Source organism: Coptis chinensis, chromosome 8 (genome assembly GCF_015680905.1).
Source record: "Coptis chinensis isolate HL-2020 chromosome 8, ASM1568090v1, whole genome shotgun sequence".
Lineage (NCBI taxonomy): Eukaryota > Viridiplantae > Streptophyta > Magnoliopsida > Ranunculales > Ranunculaceae > Coptis > Coptis chinensis.
In genome coordinates this window covers 108,446-124,353 of record NC_141463.1, presented here as the reverse complement: position 1 = coordinate 124,353, position 15,908 = coordinate 108,446, and the positions used below count along the sequence as shown (strand labels likewise).

The 15,908-nt window shown below is 36.5% G+C and overlaps 3 protein-coding genes across 9 annotated transcripts; 2 read left to right on the top strand and 1 right to left on the bottom strand.

Moving 5' to 3' along the window:
* The first annotated feature begins 711 nt into the window (after positions 1-711).
* Positions 712-6,311, top strand: LOC147479092 (transmembrane protein (Protein of unknown function DUF2359, transmembrane)). The gene is made up of 10 exons (XM_086577234.1): positions 712-1,256; positions 1,333-1,470; positions 2,760-2,948; positions 4,260-4,397; positions 4,493-4,611; positions 4,694-4,826; positions 4,924-5,053; positions 5,160-5,239; positions 5,382-5,516; positions 5,615-6,311. Exons 1-10 carry the CDS (start codon positions 807-809, stop codon positions 5,846-5,848), a joined length of 1,746 nt encoding a protein of 581 aa, XP_086433360.1. The 5' UTR covers positions 712-806; the 3' UTR covers positions 5,849-6,311.
* Positions 6,312-6,966: 655 nt separating this feature from the next.
* Positions 6,967-8,692, bottom strand: NDHL (inorganic carbon transport protein-like protein). Its single transcript, XM_086577252.1, has 4 exons — positions 8,225-8,692; positions 8,024-8,131; positions 7,832-7,926; positions 6,967-7,260 (listed from the first exon to the last, which is right to left on the bottom strand). Exons 1-4 carry the CDS (start codon positions 8,474-8,476, stop codon positions 7,146-7,148), a joined length of 570 nt encoding a protein of 189 aa, XP_086433378.1. The 5' UTR covers positions 8,477-8,692; the 3' UTR covers positions 6,967-7,145.
* A 664-nt stretch (positions 8,693-9,356) lies between these two features.
* LOC147479090 (senescence-associated family protein) lies at positions 9,357-15,636 on the top strand. Of its 7 annotated transcripts, none has more exons than XM_086577246.1 (13): positions 9,357-9,571; positions 10,208-10,603; positions 11,337-11,486; positions 11,622-11,695; positions 11,757-11,833; positions 11,929-12,000; positions 12,818-12,886; positions 13,682-13,728; positions 13,831-13,945; positions 14,043-14,111; positions 14,214-14,317; positions 14,983-15,058; positions 15,145-15,636. In XM_086577246.1, exons 2-13 carry the CDS (start codon positions 10,320-10,322, stop codon positions 15,319-15,321), a joined length of 1,314 nt encoding a protein of 437 aa, XP_086433372.1. In that variant the 5' UTR covers positions 9,357-9,571; positions 10,208-10,319; the 3' UTR covers positions 15,322-15,636. The 7 variants fall into 7 exon arrangements, with proteins under 7 accessions (XP_086433372.1, XP_086433370.1, XP_086433373.1 ...); XM_086577244.1 differs by having other exon boundaries at positions 9,385-9,571; positions 13,819-13,945; XM_086577247.1 differs by having other exon boundaries at positions 9,418-9,571; positions 11,421-11,486; positions 13,819-13,945.
* Positions 15,637-15,908: the final 272 nt, after the last annotated feature.

The following is a 15,908-nucleotide window of genomic DNA, read 5'->3' as shown; positions in this document are numbered from 1 at the left end:
GTTTGCTAATGGTCTGTGCCTAGAAGATTCAAGGAACAACATCGGTGTATGTATTTCAAACTATAGAAGATTCAATTATGGATTGTCAATCAATCCTTACCATCAAAATCCGGTGAAATATATGACTGTTAATGAGGATTGCAAATATCGTGATATAGTTTAATCCCTATTTAAGATATAAGTTTGATTCCACACGACATAGATAGACGGCGCATTAATTTTTTTTTTTTAATAATCCGTCGTTACATAATCGGTATTTTAACGATTATTTGACTGTTAACGAGAATTGATTGGATATAGCAATTGCAAATATCGTGATATAGTTTAATCCCTATTTAAGATATAAGCTCGCATCTTGTGTTCAACAAAGTTCGATTCCAATTCCATAACTATAAAACGACATAGATAGACGGCGCATTATTTTTTTTTTAAATAATCCGTCGTTACATAATCGGTATTTTAAAATCCTCTACACAGTAAGTTGAAAAATATTTTTATGGCTATAAAAAAAAAATATTCTATTACCATAAAATCTCTAAAAAAATAAGCTAAACTTAGTCATTCAATTATATCCATGATTAATTCCCTTCTATATTTAGTCTTAATTAACAAATCCACAAATCCAAATCCCTATTTGTAATGGGCATTCTCGTAATATACTACCCACCTGACTCCATTCCCACCACTATAAATACTCCTCCCTGAGAAAACCCACTTCCTTCACTTCTAAAAAATTTCCCCATCCTCAAAACTCCCGAAAACCAAAAACCAGAAAAAATTTGTCAACACTAATCTCGAGGAAAGAAATGGACGAACAATTATTATTTGAAGGAGAACAACAAGCCATCGCCATGAGCAACGCTGATCACGGTTGGCAGAAGGTGGTTTACCCAAAGCGTCATAAGAAAACACCATCAACCAAACCTGATTCCAACACTGATCTCGAGAAAATCCAGACCAATGGTAATAAATCTAATGTTTTCAGTTCCGTGGAACAACATGCAGAAGAGAGACGCCGTCGGAATATCGAGGCCCAGAAGAAAGCTTTGGCGGAATTGGAATTGGAATATCCGAAATCGAAATTGAGAAATGAGGATGATGGTGATTTCGATAGTGATTATGAGGAAGAAAACGTGGCTGTTGTGGAGGAAAAGAAAGTTAAGAAACCGAAAGTTAAGAAGATTAAAGTAACTGTTGCTGAAGCTGCTTTGAAAATTGATGCTTTGGATCTTTCTGCGTTTCTAATTGATGTTTCTGTGAGTAAAGTTTTGTTCTTTATTGGTCAATTTTGGTGTTTGAATATTCTCTGATTCGTATTCTATTTTTGGTTAGGCATCTTATGAATCGCAGCAGGATATTCAGCTGATGAGATTTGCTGATTATTTCGGCCGGGCTTTTTCTGCTGTTAAGAATGCTGAATTTCCTTGGACTAAAATGTTTAAGGAATCCCCAGTTGCGAAATTGGCTGATGTGAGTTTTATTATTTGAATTAACATTGTTGTGATTTGGAATTGGTGGGCATGCATGTTTTTCTTTCGTTCCGATTTGATGGAAATGTTGGTAATGCTTTAATTTTGGAAGCAATTAATACTTTTCCTTGAAATTCACGCCATTGTACTTGATGTTTTATATGGAAATAGAGAACCTATAATATAGAATGATCTTTCAAACTGGCATAGATTAATTGTAAGATTCATGGTTTCACCTGAAAATTGATTGTAATTTATCGGCATTTGCCACAATTGGCTGTTCACAACTTAATGCCTCGTAATGATATTCGGATGGATATATGTCTGTTAATTAATGGATAGATTTGGTGCTCATCATCATGTTACTTTTATTAAACGTGACTTGCAACAATTTGGATATGTCCACGGATGCATAAAAGTGCGTAAAAGATGATTAATGGGTGAGGCTAGTTAACACACTATTGATGAGCATCGTTTATCGCCTTTACGAATGTCACAAAACTATCAGAAAAAGTAACAAACCTTTGTACAGATGGCAGCTCACACCTAACTCATGTTGGGTTATCACATTGCGTTGTAAGGGCTTTACTATTGAACTTTATGGTCCAAAGTTCATGTAAAGCATTGACCGATTGCCTCAAAGCAGTAAAATCTGCTCCTATAGAAAGTTAATAATTATGATTCTTATAATTAGCATCTTTAGCGTTGACCTGTTTAGGATTGGATCATAAAAGCGGTATTTGATTTGCATTCTGTATATACTTTGGTGTGAACCCTTATCCTGTATTTAGTTGGAATTTGGCACAATTTTTTATTACTATGATAAAACACTGTTACTTGAAGTTGGTCTGGACTCTGGTATTATAGATTTTGTTTGAAACCAGTCATATCCCTACGTTGAATTTGTAATTTGTGTTATTTAATGTGTCTAATGCCGGTCTTTGTAGCTTTCCTCAGACATTGCTCACAAAGTTGTAACCATTCTGTTATGTATGTCGTGAACCATTATTATACTTAAAGATCATAGCATGCATATAGGTGTGAATTTCGAGTATCATTGCTTACTATTAACTAATGTGAAAGTTCTTAGTAAGTCTAACTTATTTACTAGTTGTGGTTTTAAGTTGTCACTTCTATAATTCCAACAGAGCCATCTATCATGATTATCTGTCGTTTTTTTGTTGCTACAGAATGACTCTATCTGTGTATTTCAGCTAATTTGTTTGTTAGACAACTTTTGCATGTCGTGTTGTAGTATAGAAACTGATGTTTTTGTAATTGGCTTTATAGGTTCCTTTGAATGATGTACCTGAAGATGTGTTAAAGACATCATCTGACTGGATCAATAAGCGGTCTTCTGAGGCACTTGGTTCATTCGTTTTATGGTCATTGGATACCATTGTTGCTGACTTAGCAAGTCAACAAGTAGCTACTAAGGGCTCCAAAAAGGTGGTTCAACAGGGTCATTCGAAGGCTCAGGTAACTAGTTTTATTGTTTGGAAATGGTATCTTAGTTACTTCTGTAGTTCTGTATATTAATTACACTTCTCATCATCATCATCAATTCGTCATCGCTAATTACAGCTGTGTACATTAATTGCCCTTTTGTTTTCAGTTATTGACAATATTTGCACTACAGTGAATCAGTGGTGCATGATTTTCAATGTTGATTTTTTTTTTTACCATTATGAGATGCACTGAAGTTATTCCTAAACAATTTGTTGCCCTATCCGAAATAATAAATAAGAGAATTATGAAGTATCTGTATACTGATTTCATTTTCCTTGTTGAGTTTTGGGCTCAATCAAATCTATATCCATCGTATTAAATGTAAATAAAACAATCTTGCTTGTAAAATAAGAATAGGTACATACTACATAAGAATATGTGATAAAGACGAACACACGTTAATTATTATTATATTAAATACAAAGATACATCAGCTATCAGGAAATGTAGACCAATATCTTCTTTATTTGGTTTGACCTCCCGCTCTTGATATCATGCGCAGACTAACCAAAGATATACCATCCTTACACCTATCAATGTTAAAACCATTAATGCGACCTTTTCTTTACGGCTACCTTACAATCATCCGAAGCGCTTTGTTAATGACTACAAATAGAGGAAATTGTGTTCCTCCCTTACAGAGCTAGCTTCTTAGGAAATGAACACGTGTGTGCCGCATATTTTATTAGCTGACAACAGTGACAAGTGAATACCCTTTATGAATGATTTATGATTATTACACCTACAAAGTATGAAATGGACACTGTCATAGTTACTAAAATCTAAATTTTATTATTTTGTGAGTATTTATCAATTTCTGGTAAGGGGGAGTATAAGGTAAAATCTTATTTTGATTCGTTTTGAATCTTGGACCGAATCATCCACTCTGATCATATTCTTACCTGAAATAGGCCTTTCTGAAGACTTTAGCTTGACAACTCTCTGGAACTTTCACGTTAAATATATCTCCTCACACTTAAGAAATCAGTTGTGGTATGCAGGGGGTCCTTAAATACTTAGTGATAGCTCAGGATCATATTTGTCCATTTGTCTATGGCTGTCATACAATCACCTCTTCGACCCCATGTGCACGAGACTTCATCTTGAGAAGAATCAATCATAGATTTTTGTCATGCCAGCTTGTTGGTTAGATATATTGCTTTTGGGTGCCTATATAAGGATCACTGTTTGGAAGATGTCATCTCCCTTACGAATGTATTGCATTATCCCAGCTTTTTCTTACATTTTAAAAACTTGTATTGCTTACTGTTGACTCTGCAGGTTGCTATATTTGTGGTTTTGGCAATGGTTTTGCGACGCAAACCTGATGTCTTGATCAATCTTCTGCCAACATTAAGGGAAGATCCGAAATATCAAGGACAAGATAAGCTTCCAGTTATTCTTTGGGTGATTGCTCAGGTGAGAGTGCATAATTTGTTGTAACCATGGGATTTGTTCTGCTTTTGTATCAATTATATGATTTTTATGCCAAACATGAATTCTGGAATTGGTAGGCCTCTCAGGGAGACCTAGCTGTAGGTATGTACTCATGGGTACATAACCTCTTCCCGGTGGTGAGCGGAAGATCTTGTAATACACAGTCCAGGGACTTAATTTTGCAATTATTGGAGAGGTGGGTACAAATGAAACATTTGGCTGAAAGCACATTTATAAGTTTTTCTTTAAATCTGAAAATTTATCTCTTCTGGTTTTAGAATTTTGTCTGCCCCAAAAGCTCGTTCAATCTTGTTGAATGGTGCTGTCAGAAAGGGCGAGCGCCTCGTGCCGCCTTCAGCTCTTGAGCTGTTGATGCGAGCTACATTCCCTGCTTCTTCTGCTCGAATCAAGGTCAGTTTCATTAGAACAATCTTCAGATTATTTATAGACTTGCAGTTGTAGATGCAGGTTTGTGTTAGGCATTCTATTGAATTTGGCTAATGTGCAGGCAACTGAGAGGTTTGAGGCAGCGTATCCAATATTAAAAGAGTTGGCACTTGCTGGTTCTCCTGGAAGCAAAGCAATGAAGCAAGTTACGCTGCAGATTTTCAGTTTTGCAGTCAAGGCAGCGGGCGAAGGTAAGTGCAAGAATGAAGTGACTGTCCTGCGTTGTGGTTTTATTTCTTTGATAGCATATTAGCTCAGGTTGTGTATTTGAACTTGAAATTTGTTGCTCTGTTGCAGGTGTGCCTGACCTATCTAAGGAAGCAACTTCAATTAGCATCTGGTGTCTGACTCAGAACCCTGATTGTTACAAGCAGTGGGTACGTAATGCTATCCTTTTATTGATTGAACAGTGAAGAAACAGTTTATCCTTATGTGGTATGTGTGTATGTTTGAATGCATCTAAGATGTTATCGGCTCATTTTGAGCATATCACAAGGTTTTTGGTTTGGATGTAAACAGGACAAGATCTACCTTGAGAATGTGGAAGCAAGTGTTTCTCTTCTGAAAAAGCTATCTGAGGAATGGAAGGACCTCAGTGCGAAAAGTGGGTCCCTTGATCCTCTGAGGGAGACTATTAAGAGCTTTAGGCAGAAGGTAAACAAATTCTTAATGTGAAGTGCTCAAATAGATGAAAAATGCAGCATATCTAAATCGAGCTGATGATCTAACACCTCTAGATCTTGATTTTCCAGAACGAAAGCCACTTATCTAAAGGAGAAGATAATGGTCATCAAGCATCTTTCCGTGCTGCAGACAAGTACTGTAAGGTTCTCTTGGGACGTTTATCTCGTAGCAATGGATGCATGAAAAGCGTGTTGTTTGGGGTTGTTGCTGTGGCTGTTGGTACTTATGTCATGTCTTCGAACATGGAGTCTTTGGACTGGAACAAACTGGCTGTACTGTTCAGCTCCTCCGGATCCTTCTGAGCTTCCTTGAGATGATAGTTGGTAGTCAATGGGTGGACCAGCAGTATGGTTTTTTTACTATGTTCGGCGTAGGTAAATTAAGCATATCAGCTCAAATTGAGTGGGCAGAGTATGAGGTATTTATGTTGACCTTGCTGATTCCTGTCAGGTTAGGAAAATGGGATTTAGGAGGTAGCCGTCGTAAACAGTGAAAGTTTGTTGTGACCAATAGAGGGTTGATGAGTTGTCTTGTTTTTGTAGTACATCACAAGAACCGATGCTTTTTATGTTCTCTTTATATGCTTTAGCTTCAGTGTTTTCTTTTTATAGTTCATAATGTATTACATGGAATATCACCATATAAGAACAATTATAACTTTATGTAGGAATGGATCTGTGGTTCGACCCAAAAGGGTTTTTATATGTTATCTTTTTATATCTGATTTTCTTAATAAAGGATTTCTATTGGCATAGCATATAAAAATTTCGCTCCATGCAAATGCCTCGAGGGCATGATGGCAGATTTGGCAGTATATCCCAAAATTCATGATCAGTAATTTGATGCTTAAGCAGTGAAGCAGTGAAACGTTAAGTTTTGCAATTTTGTTCTTAAAGGAGCTCTAGAGGAAACCCATTGCAGTTTTTGCTTGTCCTGCAGGTGTTCAGGATCACCATTAGAAGTTGTGCCTTTCAGACTTGAGCATATCTGAGGACATTTTTTTTTAATATTTTTCCGTAGCTACTAGAATATTGATAGATTAGTCAACAGCAGCTATGAATGTGCCTATGAAGTGTGAATTCTGATGGACTCGAGATCTCTACAACCGGGTACAGAGATCATCTCTGTAACAGTATTATCTCACCATTGATCTGAGTTCGAAATATGTGTCTCGATATCTGTGTGTGCGCTGAGATAGGAAATGTGTGTGTGGTAGAGAGATCTCTGTACCCGGTTATAGAGGAACCGGTCTCAATACTGATTTATATACCCAGATCCATAGAGTTGTAGAGTTCTATGATTAAAGTATTAAACTACATTATCTTGTAGTTTTTGCATTCACGTTCCAACAGAAGATAAGCCAATTTTGTTTGTGCATCAGCTATGCTCCGAATCTCCGATTCAACGGATACGACAAGACTTGTACAAATATTATGACACTGCAATAGTGCAATCCATTGACTGCTGCATGTGGTGAGTACATGGGTATGTAAAAGTAGTGCCAATAATTTTGTAACTATGATTTACGAACTGGTAAATTTTACATATTGTACAATTTGACACAAGGAAAGACTTATTGCCTGGCGCCTTCAACTGGTGTCAACGTGATTGCGAGTCAGTTAATGAAGGATCTTGAGGAGTTGACCATGGATATTTCATGGTAGGATCACGAGGTAGTCGCCTGAAGTTGACAAATGGTGCCCATAATAATATTCTGTAGATGGAGAGGAGAAAAAGTGAAATTATTATGAGCAATGATTCTATAGAAATTCTTTTAAACGGATTATCCGTTTACGGACATGTTATATAGTGTTTTGAACAACTTATTTAGTGTTTTGTCCACAACCATATAATAAACGTAAATGAAAAAATTGTTCAACACACTATATAAACTGTTCATGACACTAAATAAACGTTTACTATGCAGGAACGGAATAATAATTTATTATTACGGAGGATCCAGGACATCTTTTTGTGATCTAGTAGTCAGTATTTGACTAAAAACGAATTGACAATGAGTTAATTGAGCCGCAGCTCCAAAAACTCATAAATTAATCTGCTAGGGTTTAAACTTTAAAGTAGTTAGAATTCACGAAATGATAATTAATGAAAGAATGAAGCCATTACATTCTAAAGGTGTTGAAGAGTGTGAATGATAATTAATTAAGTTAGACTACACCTCTAAAACAGGCTGAGTGTTTTCTTCCGTCAATATTAAATTTCATATCACAAATTTTTTTTATCAAATTTGTAAAGAAAGTTTGGTAGCAAAGAGAGTTACTCACCCAGGAAAGAACAAGAACACAAACATGAACTGCAAATACATCTCTAAGAGCATCCTTTTGAACCATCTGAGCCTAAGCCAATTTAGGATAATTGGCTTGAATTCATGTACAAAAAATACACATGGTGTCAATTGCATGCTCATTCATTTCATCAGTTGCAACAAACTCAAATCTTGTTTGTAACTAACTCACCGGCATGATTAAGAAGTACCAGAATGCAATAATTCCTAGTTGTATAAGCGTCCATGTGAAATCTTCTTGGTTGTTTACTCCGGTCACTGCGAATGCTGGTTGCTCAACCTGTAAATTATTATTCACTAGACCATAAACTTCATTGTAAATTTATGTACATAAAACAGAATAGCTGTATGAGTGTAGTCATTAGAATCTTACAGCAGCTAATATAGCTCCAACTTCAATCGCTAAACTGGATGCCTTCTGGGGCCATAAGAAGTTCTTAGTCTTTAAATTGATGCGGACGAGCGGTGATTTTTTAAATACTAATGGACTCTGAGCTTCACCAGACTGGACATTATGTTGGTGTGTGTTTTTTGATGCTAGGAAAATAGAATGATGCTTGCTGCAATTGATTTGGAATGTGGTTGGCAAGGCCCTGGCAGATTGGTAGCTCATTGAGCTGTTCATATTGTTGGAGTTCTATATCTAATGGTACCTTATCTTTTGAGTTTAGTTTTATCATCTATGTTTTCACAAGTGATTTCTTGCCATACAAAGATTATGCATTATATATTTTGCCATCTTGAAAGCCTGAAAAATATACATGGCAAATAGTTATTAGTGGACCATTCACTCATTACTTTATCCATAGAGCCTGGATGATTGTGTGGCTGCTGTGTGTATTACTGTATGATTAGTGTATAACTGTATATGACTGGTTTTTTATGTTTACTTATACATAGTTACATATATACTAACCATCTTACTGATGGGCCTAAACATTTTTCTGCACAAAAAAAATTCATAACTAGATTGGCAACGTTTTCATTAATAGGTTTGGTGAATTATAATTAGCAGTCCAAAATTTTCATTTTCCACCTCACAACAACCCACTAATCAATTAAAAATGATTGGTTATTGGTTATTGGTTATTGGTTATTGGTAAAGTAGTAGGACTTAGGAGGAGTGGAGGACTTTCTCTTAACATTATTCATATGCTTATTAGTGGCTCAAATTACTCAACTAAGAAATTTCGACTACTTTTCAAGGTATCGATTGATCGACAAGTGTCGTATGAATTGACATAGAGCACATCGTGCATGTTTCAACCCTGGTTGGCTTTATAGTTGACTCGAAGAGGGCTTATAGATTGAAAAGTAGATTCCAGGACTACATGCATGCATCTATGGTTAGGAGTACCTAGTTAGTCTCCTAATAAGGTTACATGCTCCATCGAAGATGTTATCTCATAAAGATCAATGGCGTAGTGGGCCATATGAAGAGTGTAGTGTAGTATGGGGAATTGGGTCCCTTGGTAAGTATTGACCTCAGATTGAAAATTGTATTTATCCATGATTATTCCATTGGTTTGTTTTGTTACAAGGTGTAGAATGCTGCTGTTGGCAACAAGAGGTCCAAAGGTTGAAGTTGTGGATGTAAATTCGTCCTCACTGTGCATGGTCCCCTCTCTCTTTCATTCAGTACTTAAGCTACCAACTACAACTGTTCACTCTCATTTCTCTATCTCATTTGACAATCTAAGTGTAGTACAGGCTTCACCAAGTAAGTACTCCCAGTTTTTCTTGATTAGTTTAGATTTTATTTTGAGGGGTAGTCTTGATTTAGAGTGATGAAAATAATTATTTAGTTGTGGATAGTTTAGTTAATATGATTTACTCATTCATCATCATTATACAGGTGACTAGATGTGTTTGGTGTACTAGACTTTCTAATGGGTTATTAACAATGATAATAGAATGAGAACTTTTCTGCTACTGTAACCATGATACATGCAACTATGAAAGAATGTTGTATGAGTTGTTTTGTTATGCACGTAGGAAAGTGGTTTTAGTCCTGTTTTAGACATTTATCGGTTCTGTTGGTTTCCTATTTTGTAGGCATTTTCTTTGTAGTGGTTCATGTAGTGGTGTAGTGGAGTATATGGTGTTGTGCTCCTATTTAAATTGTTTCATGGAATAGCAAAGAGTAGACTGATTATTATTGTGATTGACACACTGTGTTTATCTTGGAGGCATTGGTTCCCTCAATAGAACCATACGGAGGTCTCGGGTTTTCCTCGAATTAACCCAAATCTATATACAATCTATTAAGATTGTATCATGCTTGTTTCTGGTAGATAATTTTACCTGCTATAAATTTTATACAACACTCCCTGATGCCCTGGTTCTGTTTTTTCAGGATTATGTTAGCTAAGGGGAATTTATGCTAAGCTCTTCTTAGCATTATATAATACCCAACTGATTGACAGAGTTCTTGCTCACTTTCTACAAGCAATTCGACTGGATTGCCAATGGGGACTAACAGTACCAATATCACTGAATCATGTCGAGTCATTAACTCTTTTCCCAAGTCATTACAGTATACTGGATCACATGCTATTGCTCAAAAGATTGAGTTGCGAAGACCAAGTTATGACCACCTCTTAACAGCGAAGCTGAATTTTTCTTCTGATGGTTCAAGGTGGATATCTGGGAAGCCATCTACTCGGGAAAATTCTTTTCTCTGCCACTCTACAGGAACACCTAATACTGAAGAAAAAGTTCGACATTCAGACGATTGTTCTGATGTATCTAGGTAACAATACACCATTGTGTACAAGGTAGAGTTATTTACTTACGTGTTTAGAAAACCTCGCTATATATAGAAGTTGTTGTTTACAATCCATGCAACTACGACAGTGAAACTTGACATGTAATTGCCACCTAGGTAGTCTCATCCCATTACTGGCTCTAGAGAAACCAGGGTTGTATCATCACTAGCCATGAAGTGCCCAAATATACACATAAACAAAAACTCCCCAGATGAGGTTTTGAACCCGCAACCTCCTGCAGTTAAGTGACTGGCTAGTATTTTTTTTTTCAATACCGCGCAGCGATACAAAGTTGTCGTCTTAGATCCCCTCCAGTGCAATATTTTTCTCCTGCATTTCTGCTTTGAAGCACTTGCGTAAGCGTATCTTTTATTTATCTGAGCATGACATGAAACTACTGAGCAATGCCTACATTAAGCTAACATGAAACTCTATTCCATGTGTCTAAATCTATTTTCCAAATGAAGCATAATTTCTCCTTGAAGTTTGATAATAATATGAGTTTGCTTGCAACCAGAAAAAGTGGATTGCTCATCTGGTTATCCATGAGATCTCTGCCTCTCTCACAACTTATGCATATGAATGTAGTATCATATCTCAGTACCATCTCATCTTTCAGAGTAGGTGTATTTGTTTTCTTACATGCATCAAAGTTTGTACGAAAGCTAAGCGGTAAGATCATGTTTCATATTTATTGACATTCTCGTCTTGTGCCAGAGCTCAAATACGACATGAAGAGGTTAAAGATTTATTTGGACACAGTTCTACTTACTCAAGTCATGGTTTAGCTTATATCTGCAGATTTGTTCATAATGATGCGAAGTATGTAAATGAAAGGGCACGCAATGACCTTGTCTTGCTTTCTCGGTAATTTTTCTTTCCATGGATCATGTTTGTTTTTTCATGGATGTACACATATTACATGTAAGTAGTTGCCCTGCTCCTCTCAAATGGATTTTGTAGCCAGATTAGCTGATCACCCTGTTTTCAAATATGATTTAGTGGTATAATGAAGTTGAATGATCGTGCATGCCAAGATGTTGCAGTTCTTGGTTCAGAGTTTCTTAAGCTTGATGGTAAGCTGTATATCATGCTCTTACTTCTTTTCCTTCATTTCTAACATTTTAATGCTTTCAGCTAGGGCAAGAGAGGACACTGAGAAGATTGACCATGGTGTGAAGAAAAAAGCTGAGCGCCTACACCACATAGCCACAGTATGCACTTCTAGCTCATCCTAGAATTATTTTTATTAGACTACTATGTTGGTATGAGAATGACTGAAGTATCAATGCTCCACATCCACTGCTAGATCCTCAAAGACAAAGCACAGACCAAATTAAGAAGGGCAGCAGACAAGCATTGGAATGATGGAGCCTTAGAGGTGTTATATATTTTTTTTCTTTTTTTAAGTTTTGATCATCTGGTATCATTAAATCCTATTTTTTTGTTTTTAATTTTTTAATTTTTATTTTGTTACTATTGTTACAATGTTGTCTTTTGTGTTGATTGGTAGGGGTGAATTTTTTGTTACCTTTTTATATAAATATCCTCTCATAGTCCTGTGGAAGGGTGGAATTTGAGCCGAGCTCGTTTAACTCAAATAGTATATTTGTAATTAAAAGATTAGCTCGTTTAACTTTGGCACCTGAAGTCTCCCATGGTTGCGTACTGTAATTAAAAGATTAGTATTAAAGCTCGTGTAACAAATGAGCTTGATGAAGCTCGGCTAGAAGCTTGCTCGTTTAACTATATGAGCCGAGCTAGAGCTCAATTGAAAACTCATGTAATTAACGAGCTGAGCTTGAGCATGGTAAAGCTCGGCTCGTTTAGCTCGAATTCCACCCTTACCTGTGGCTGTGGTTGATGGAATACCAACTCAACACGATTTATTTTTTGGGGACATAGTAAAGATGCAATTGTAAGATTTATTAGTGTAATTACCTTCCCCTGCAAATCTATAATTGCAAACCTGAACCAGGTCATTAGTTGGTTCAGCTGATACAAGTGGGTTTGTTTTGAAATTGTTCTTCCTTGCAATATTGTACCAAGAGTCCAAGAGGTTTATTTCGTTCTTCTATTATCAGTTGTAGACACTAAGAAGTAAAATAGCTTATGATATTAGGAAAATTAAAATACTAAATACTTCTTTTAAATTGTTATGCAGCGGAACCTTTCTAAGGATTTCTCTGTTTTTACAGGCTGACTTGAGGAGAGCTGACCTTTTGGCTAAAAGGCGTGCCATGGAAGACGCCTGTATGGCTTTGGAGGTACTATAACTTGTTATTTAAATGTTCTCTTCTTGGATCTCCGTGGTTATATGCTCTTTGTGTAGATGAAGTTTTTCCAATAATAATCATTTGATCTAGTAAGTCACAAGGATAATTATTTTGCTCTGGGAAACTGTGGAATGCGTAGTACTTGCACCATTGTACTGCAATGTGGGATTATGGACTAGTAAGGGGGGTTGGGGGGAGTTTCTCTGAATTTTGTAAGGTCTAAACGCTTTAGTGCTCGAATTCAATTGCACAACCTACTATACAACAACTAGTATGACTGGCTTATTGTTTTTTTTCCCCATTTTTATAAATGAAAATGCTGATTGAAGAAGGAAAAACCTAATTCCACATATGCCTAAGATATATGTTTAACTGAGCTTGGACGACAAATCCTTGTCGAAATTCAATAGACCTCTACCATTTGATTAAATAAAAGAAAAAACTGATTCAAGAAAAAAAAAAACTAACACCAATATGCTTAACTGAACTGGAGATCAGCAAATCCTTGTCAATATTCTATATTTGTGGCTTTGAAACTACTGCAATAAATATTTAAATCATGGAGATCTTGTAGGAGATGTGCATTGCTAGGGTCCATCACCAATTGACACTCAAGCTCTGCACAAGAGTTATTCTTTGTAGGCATATTTGAATCCACCAGATTATCAATTTGTTCTTCCCTCTTAAAGATTGATTTTCAGATTTAACGTTCTCTTTTCTATCTTCAAATGTGTTTGCCTTTTATGAAATTGTTATTGAAGATCCAATTGTTTTCTGGTCTTTCAGTTTGTGAAGAACATCGACGACATAATGGTCAGCAAGATGTATGATCTGTAAGTGCTAAATTTCCACGCCCATCCTAAATATTTTGTATTGCTTCCTTGTTCATTTTATTCAATTGGCTTGTATTTATTTACATGCAGTCCCTTGCGTAGGAAACAAGGATCTCTATCTGCTAGTGATGTGCTGAGCATCATGCTTGAAAAGAATGGAAAGACTGTTGATTTTCTATCTGGAGGGGTCTCTACTGATCGTATTACTGCCATTCAGGTATAAACTTATGGTGGCATCAACATTTATCTTCTTTTTAATTTGCTTTTGAGTTCACCAATTTCGTTTTAATTTGTTGTAAATGGTGAGTGCACAGGAGGTTTACTGGAGTATGGCATCTGCGCTATCTGAAGCTGATGGAATCGACTACACTGATCCTGAAGAGGTTTGATTATTTATGCATGATCTTAGTTTTTAATGTACCGTGGCTATATGTATATTTAAGTATGATTGTGCTAATTGATGTATTTTTAATATCTGCGGCCAGCTCGAATTGGTTGTTGCAGCTCTTATAGATCTTGATGCAATGGATGGTAAAAGTAGTGTATCACTATTAGCGGAATGCTCAAGCTCTCCTAACGTAAGCACAAGGTAAAGTTTTCTCCTAATTCCCTCTTATACTCTTGATAATGTTGTACGTCACATATGAAATTGTTTACAAGCTTAGCAAATAGCAACTCTGATAAAACACGAAAGTGCTCCAGTTTAAAATCTATGAGATTACAATAGTGAATTTTAGCCCGTAAGTTCAAAACAAAACAAGAATAGGAGGAGCTGGAATCATGGTGACAACAGTGAATTAGGAGCCCTATTGAGATGATCATAGAAGTTTACACGCTTCGACATCAGTAAAGTTACTTTACCTTACTACAAAATTGCCAACAATACCAATCTTAGTGAATTCAGTAATCCATACAGTTGTGTGATCTTTGGAGCATGGGATGTGAGTCTAGTTCTTGTTCAAATTCTAATCTGGATAAATATAGTAATTTGTTTACTCTACTCCCTAATGTACGGCAACACCTGATTTTGATGTCTCAGGTATACCTACTTGATGAGTTTGGCTTGATATCCCAACGTAGATTTATGGTCCTTTCATCAATCTAGTTAGGGTTAACGAGTATTGGCTCATCTAGGGGGGTGGTGGTAATACTAGTTAACTCAACCCATCTAATTATGTTGAAAGTAGCTAATGCGAAAACCGCTGCACCTCATCCTAGGTTCATATTGTCTTCTTGGTTTTTCTGCTTTTGTAGGCAAGCACTAGCCAATGCATTGACAGCAGCTCCATCCATGTGGACACTTGGAAATGCAGGCATGGGAGCCTTACAGGTAAGTGATCTCTCGGATTTAAATTCTATAGAAGTGCCAAGCTACCCTCTTCTTCTTTTTTACGCACGTACTGGTTCTTTGGACAGAGACTAGCACAAGACAGCAACCCAGCCATTGCAGCTGCGGCAACCAAGGCTATCAATGAGCTGAAGAAACAATGGGAAATAGCAGAGGGGGACAGTTGGAGGTTCACAATGAATAAAAAGGATGCAGGAGAGATAGATGTCACAGAAAGCAACGACGACGATATGGAAACATATTAAGGGGTTGTTTAGATCTTGATGTACATATATACGAGAATGTGTCGAATGGTGTTCAGTGTCCAAACAAGTAATCTCAAGAAGTGAAAGAGGAGTACTTTTCTTAGAGAATAAGTTGTTCTCTTTGAGCAATGAATAGCGCCTTCATCCATCTATCTATTGATCCTTTCGTTGTATAGAAATTAAAAGAAGCAGGCTTTGAGCTCAATGTGAAAGTTATGAATTTTAAGGATCATGGATTAGAATATACTTGAATTGTAAAAACACATGCAAATGTTCATTGTCAATGTCAATATGAAGAACATCCTCGTTAGCTGAGATGGACTACTTGGTTGCCTTCGTCTCTAATAGCATCTAGTGTTCTGAGTTTCAGCTGAAAGAGGGCACTGAATAAGTGTCAATGGTCTAGTCAGAACTCAGAACGCCATAGATAAACTGTTATTCAAGGTGCGTTGGGTCTACTGGTACTTGGCTGATTACAGTAGATTCACACTCGAACATCCGTTCTTTTAATCCTTCTACTGATCTACTCAAGTTCACATTAAGGTTCTTATTAAAAATTCACACCTTTTTTGTAACCAATACTTCGA

Bases quoted from the DNA above. Each gene is read 5' to 3' on its own strand.
- LOC147479090 (XM_086577244.1), top strand. From the start codon at position 10,320: ATGGGGACTAACAGTACCAATATCACTGAATCATGTCGAGTCATTAAC. The intron at 11,487-11,621 runs GTAATTTTTCTT...AATATGATTTAG, and splicing joins GACCTTGTCTTGCTTTCTCG to TGGTATAATGAAGTTGAATG. The intron at 14,318-14,982 runs GTAAAGTTTTCT...CTGCTTTTGTAG, and splicing joins TCTCCTAACGTAAGCACAAG to GCAAGCACTAGCCAATGCAT.
- LOC147479092 (XM_086577234.1), top strand. From the start codon at position 807: ATGGACGAACAATTATTATTTGAAGGAGAACAACAAGCCATCGCCATG. The intron at 1,257-1,332 runs GTGAGTAAAGTT...ATTTTTGGTTAG, and splicing joins CGTTTCTAATTGATGTTTCT to GCATCTTATGAATCGCAGCA. The intron at 4,827-4,923 runs GTCAGTTTCATT...GCTAATGTGCAG, and splicing joins CTTCTTCTGCTCGAATCAAG to GCAACTGAGAGGTTTGAGGC.
- NDHL (XM_086577252.1), bottom strand. From the start codon at position 8,476: ATGAACAGCTCAATGAGCTACCAATCTGCCAGGGCCTTGCCAACCACA. The intron at 7,927-8,023 runs GTGAGTTAGTTA...CATGAATTCAAG, and splicing joins GGTACTTCTTAATCATGCCG to CCAATTATCCTAAATTGGCT. The intron at 7,261-7,831 runs GTGAGTAACTCT...CTCCATCTACAG, and splicing joins GTGTTCTTGTTCTTTCCTGG to AATATTATTATGGGCACCAT.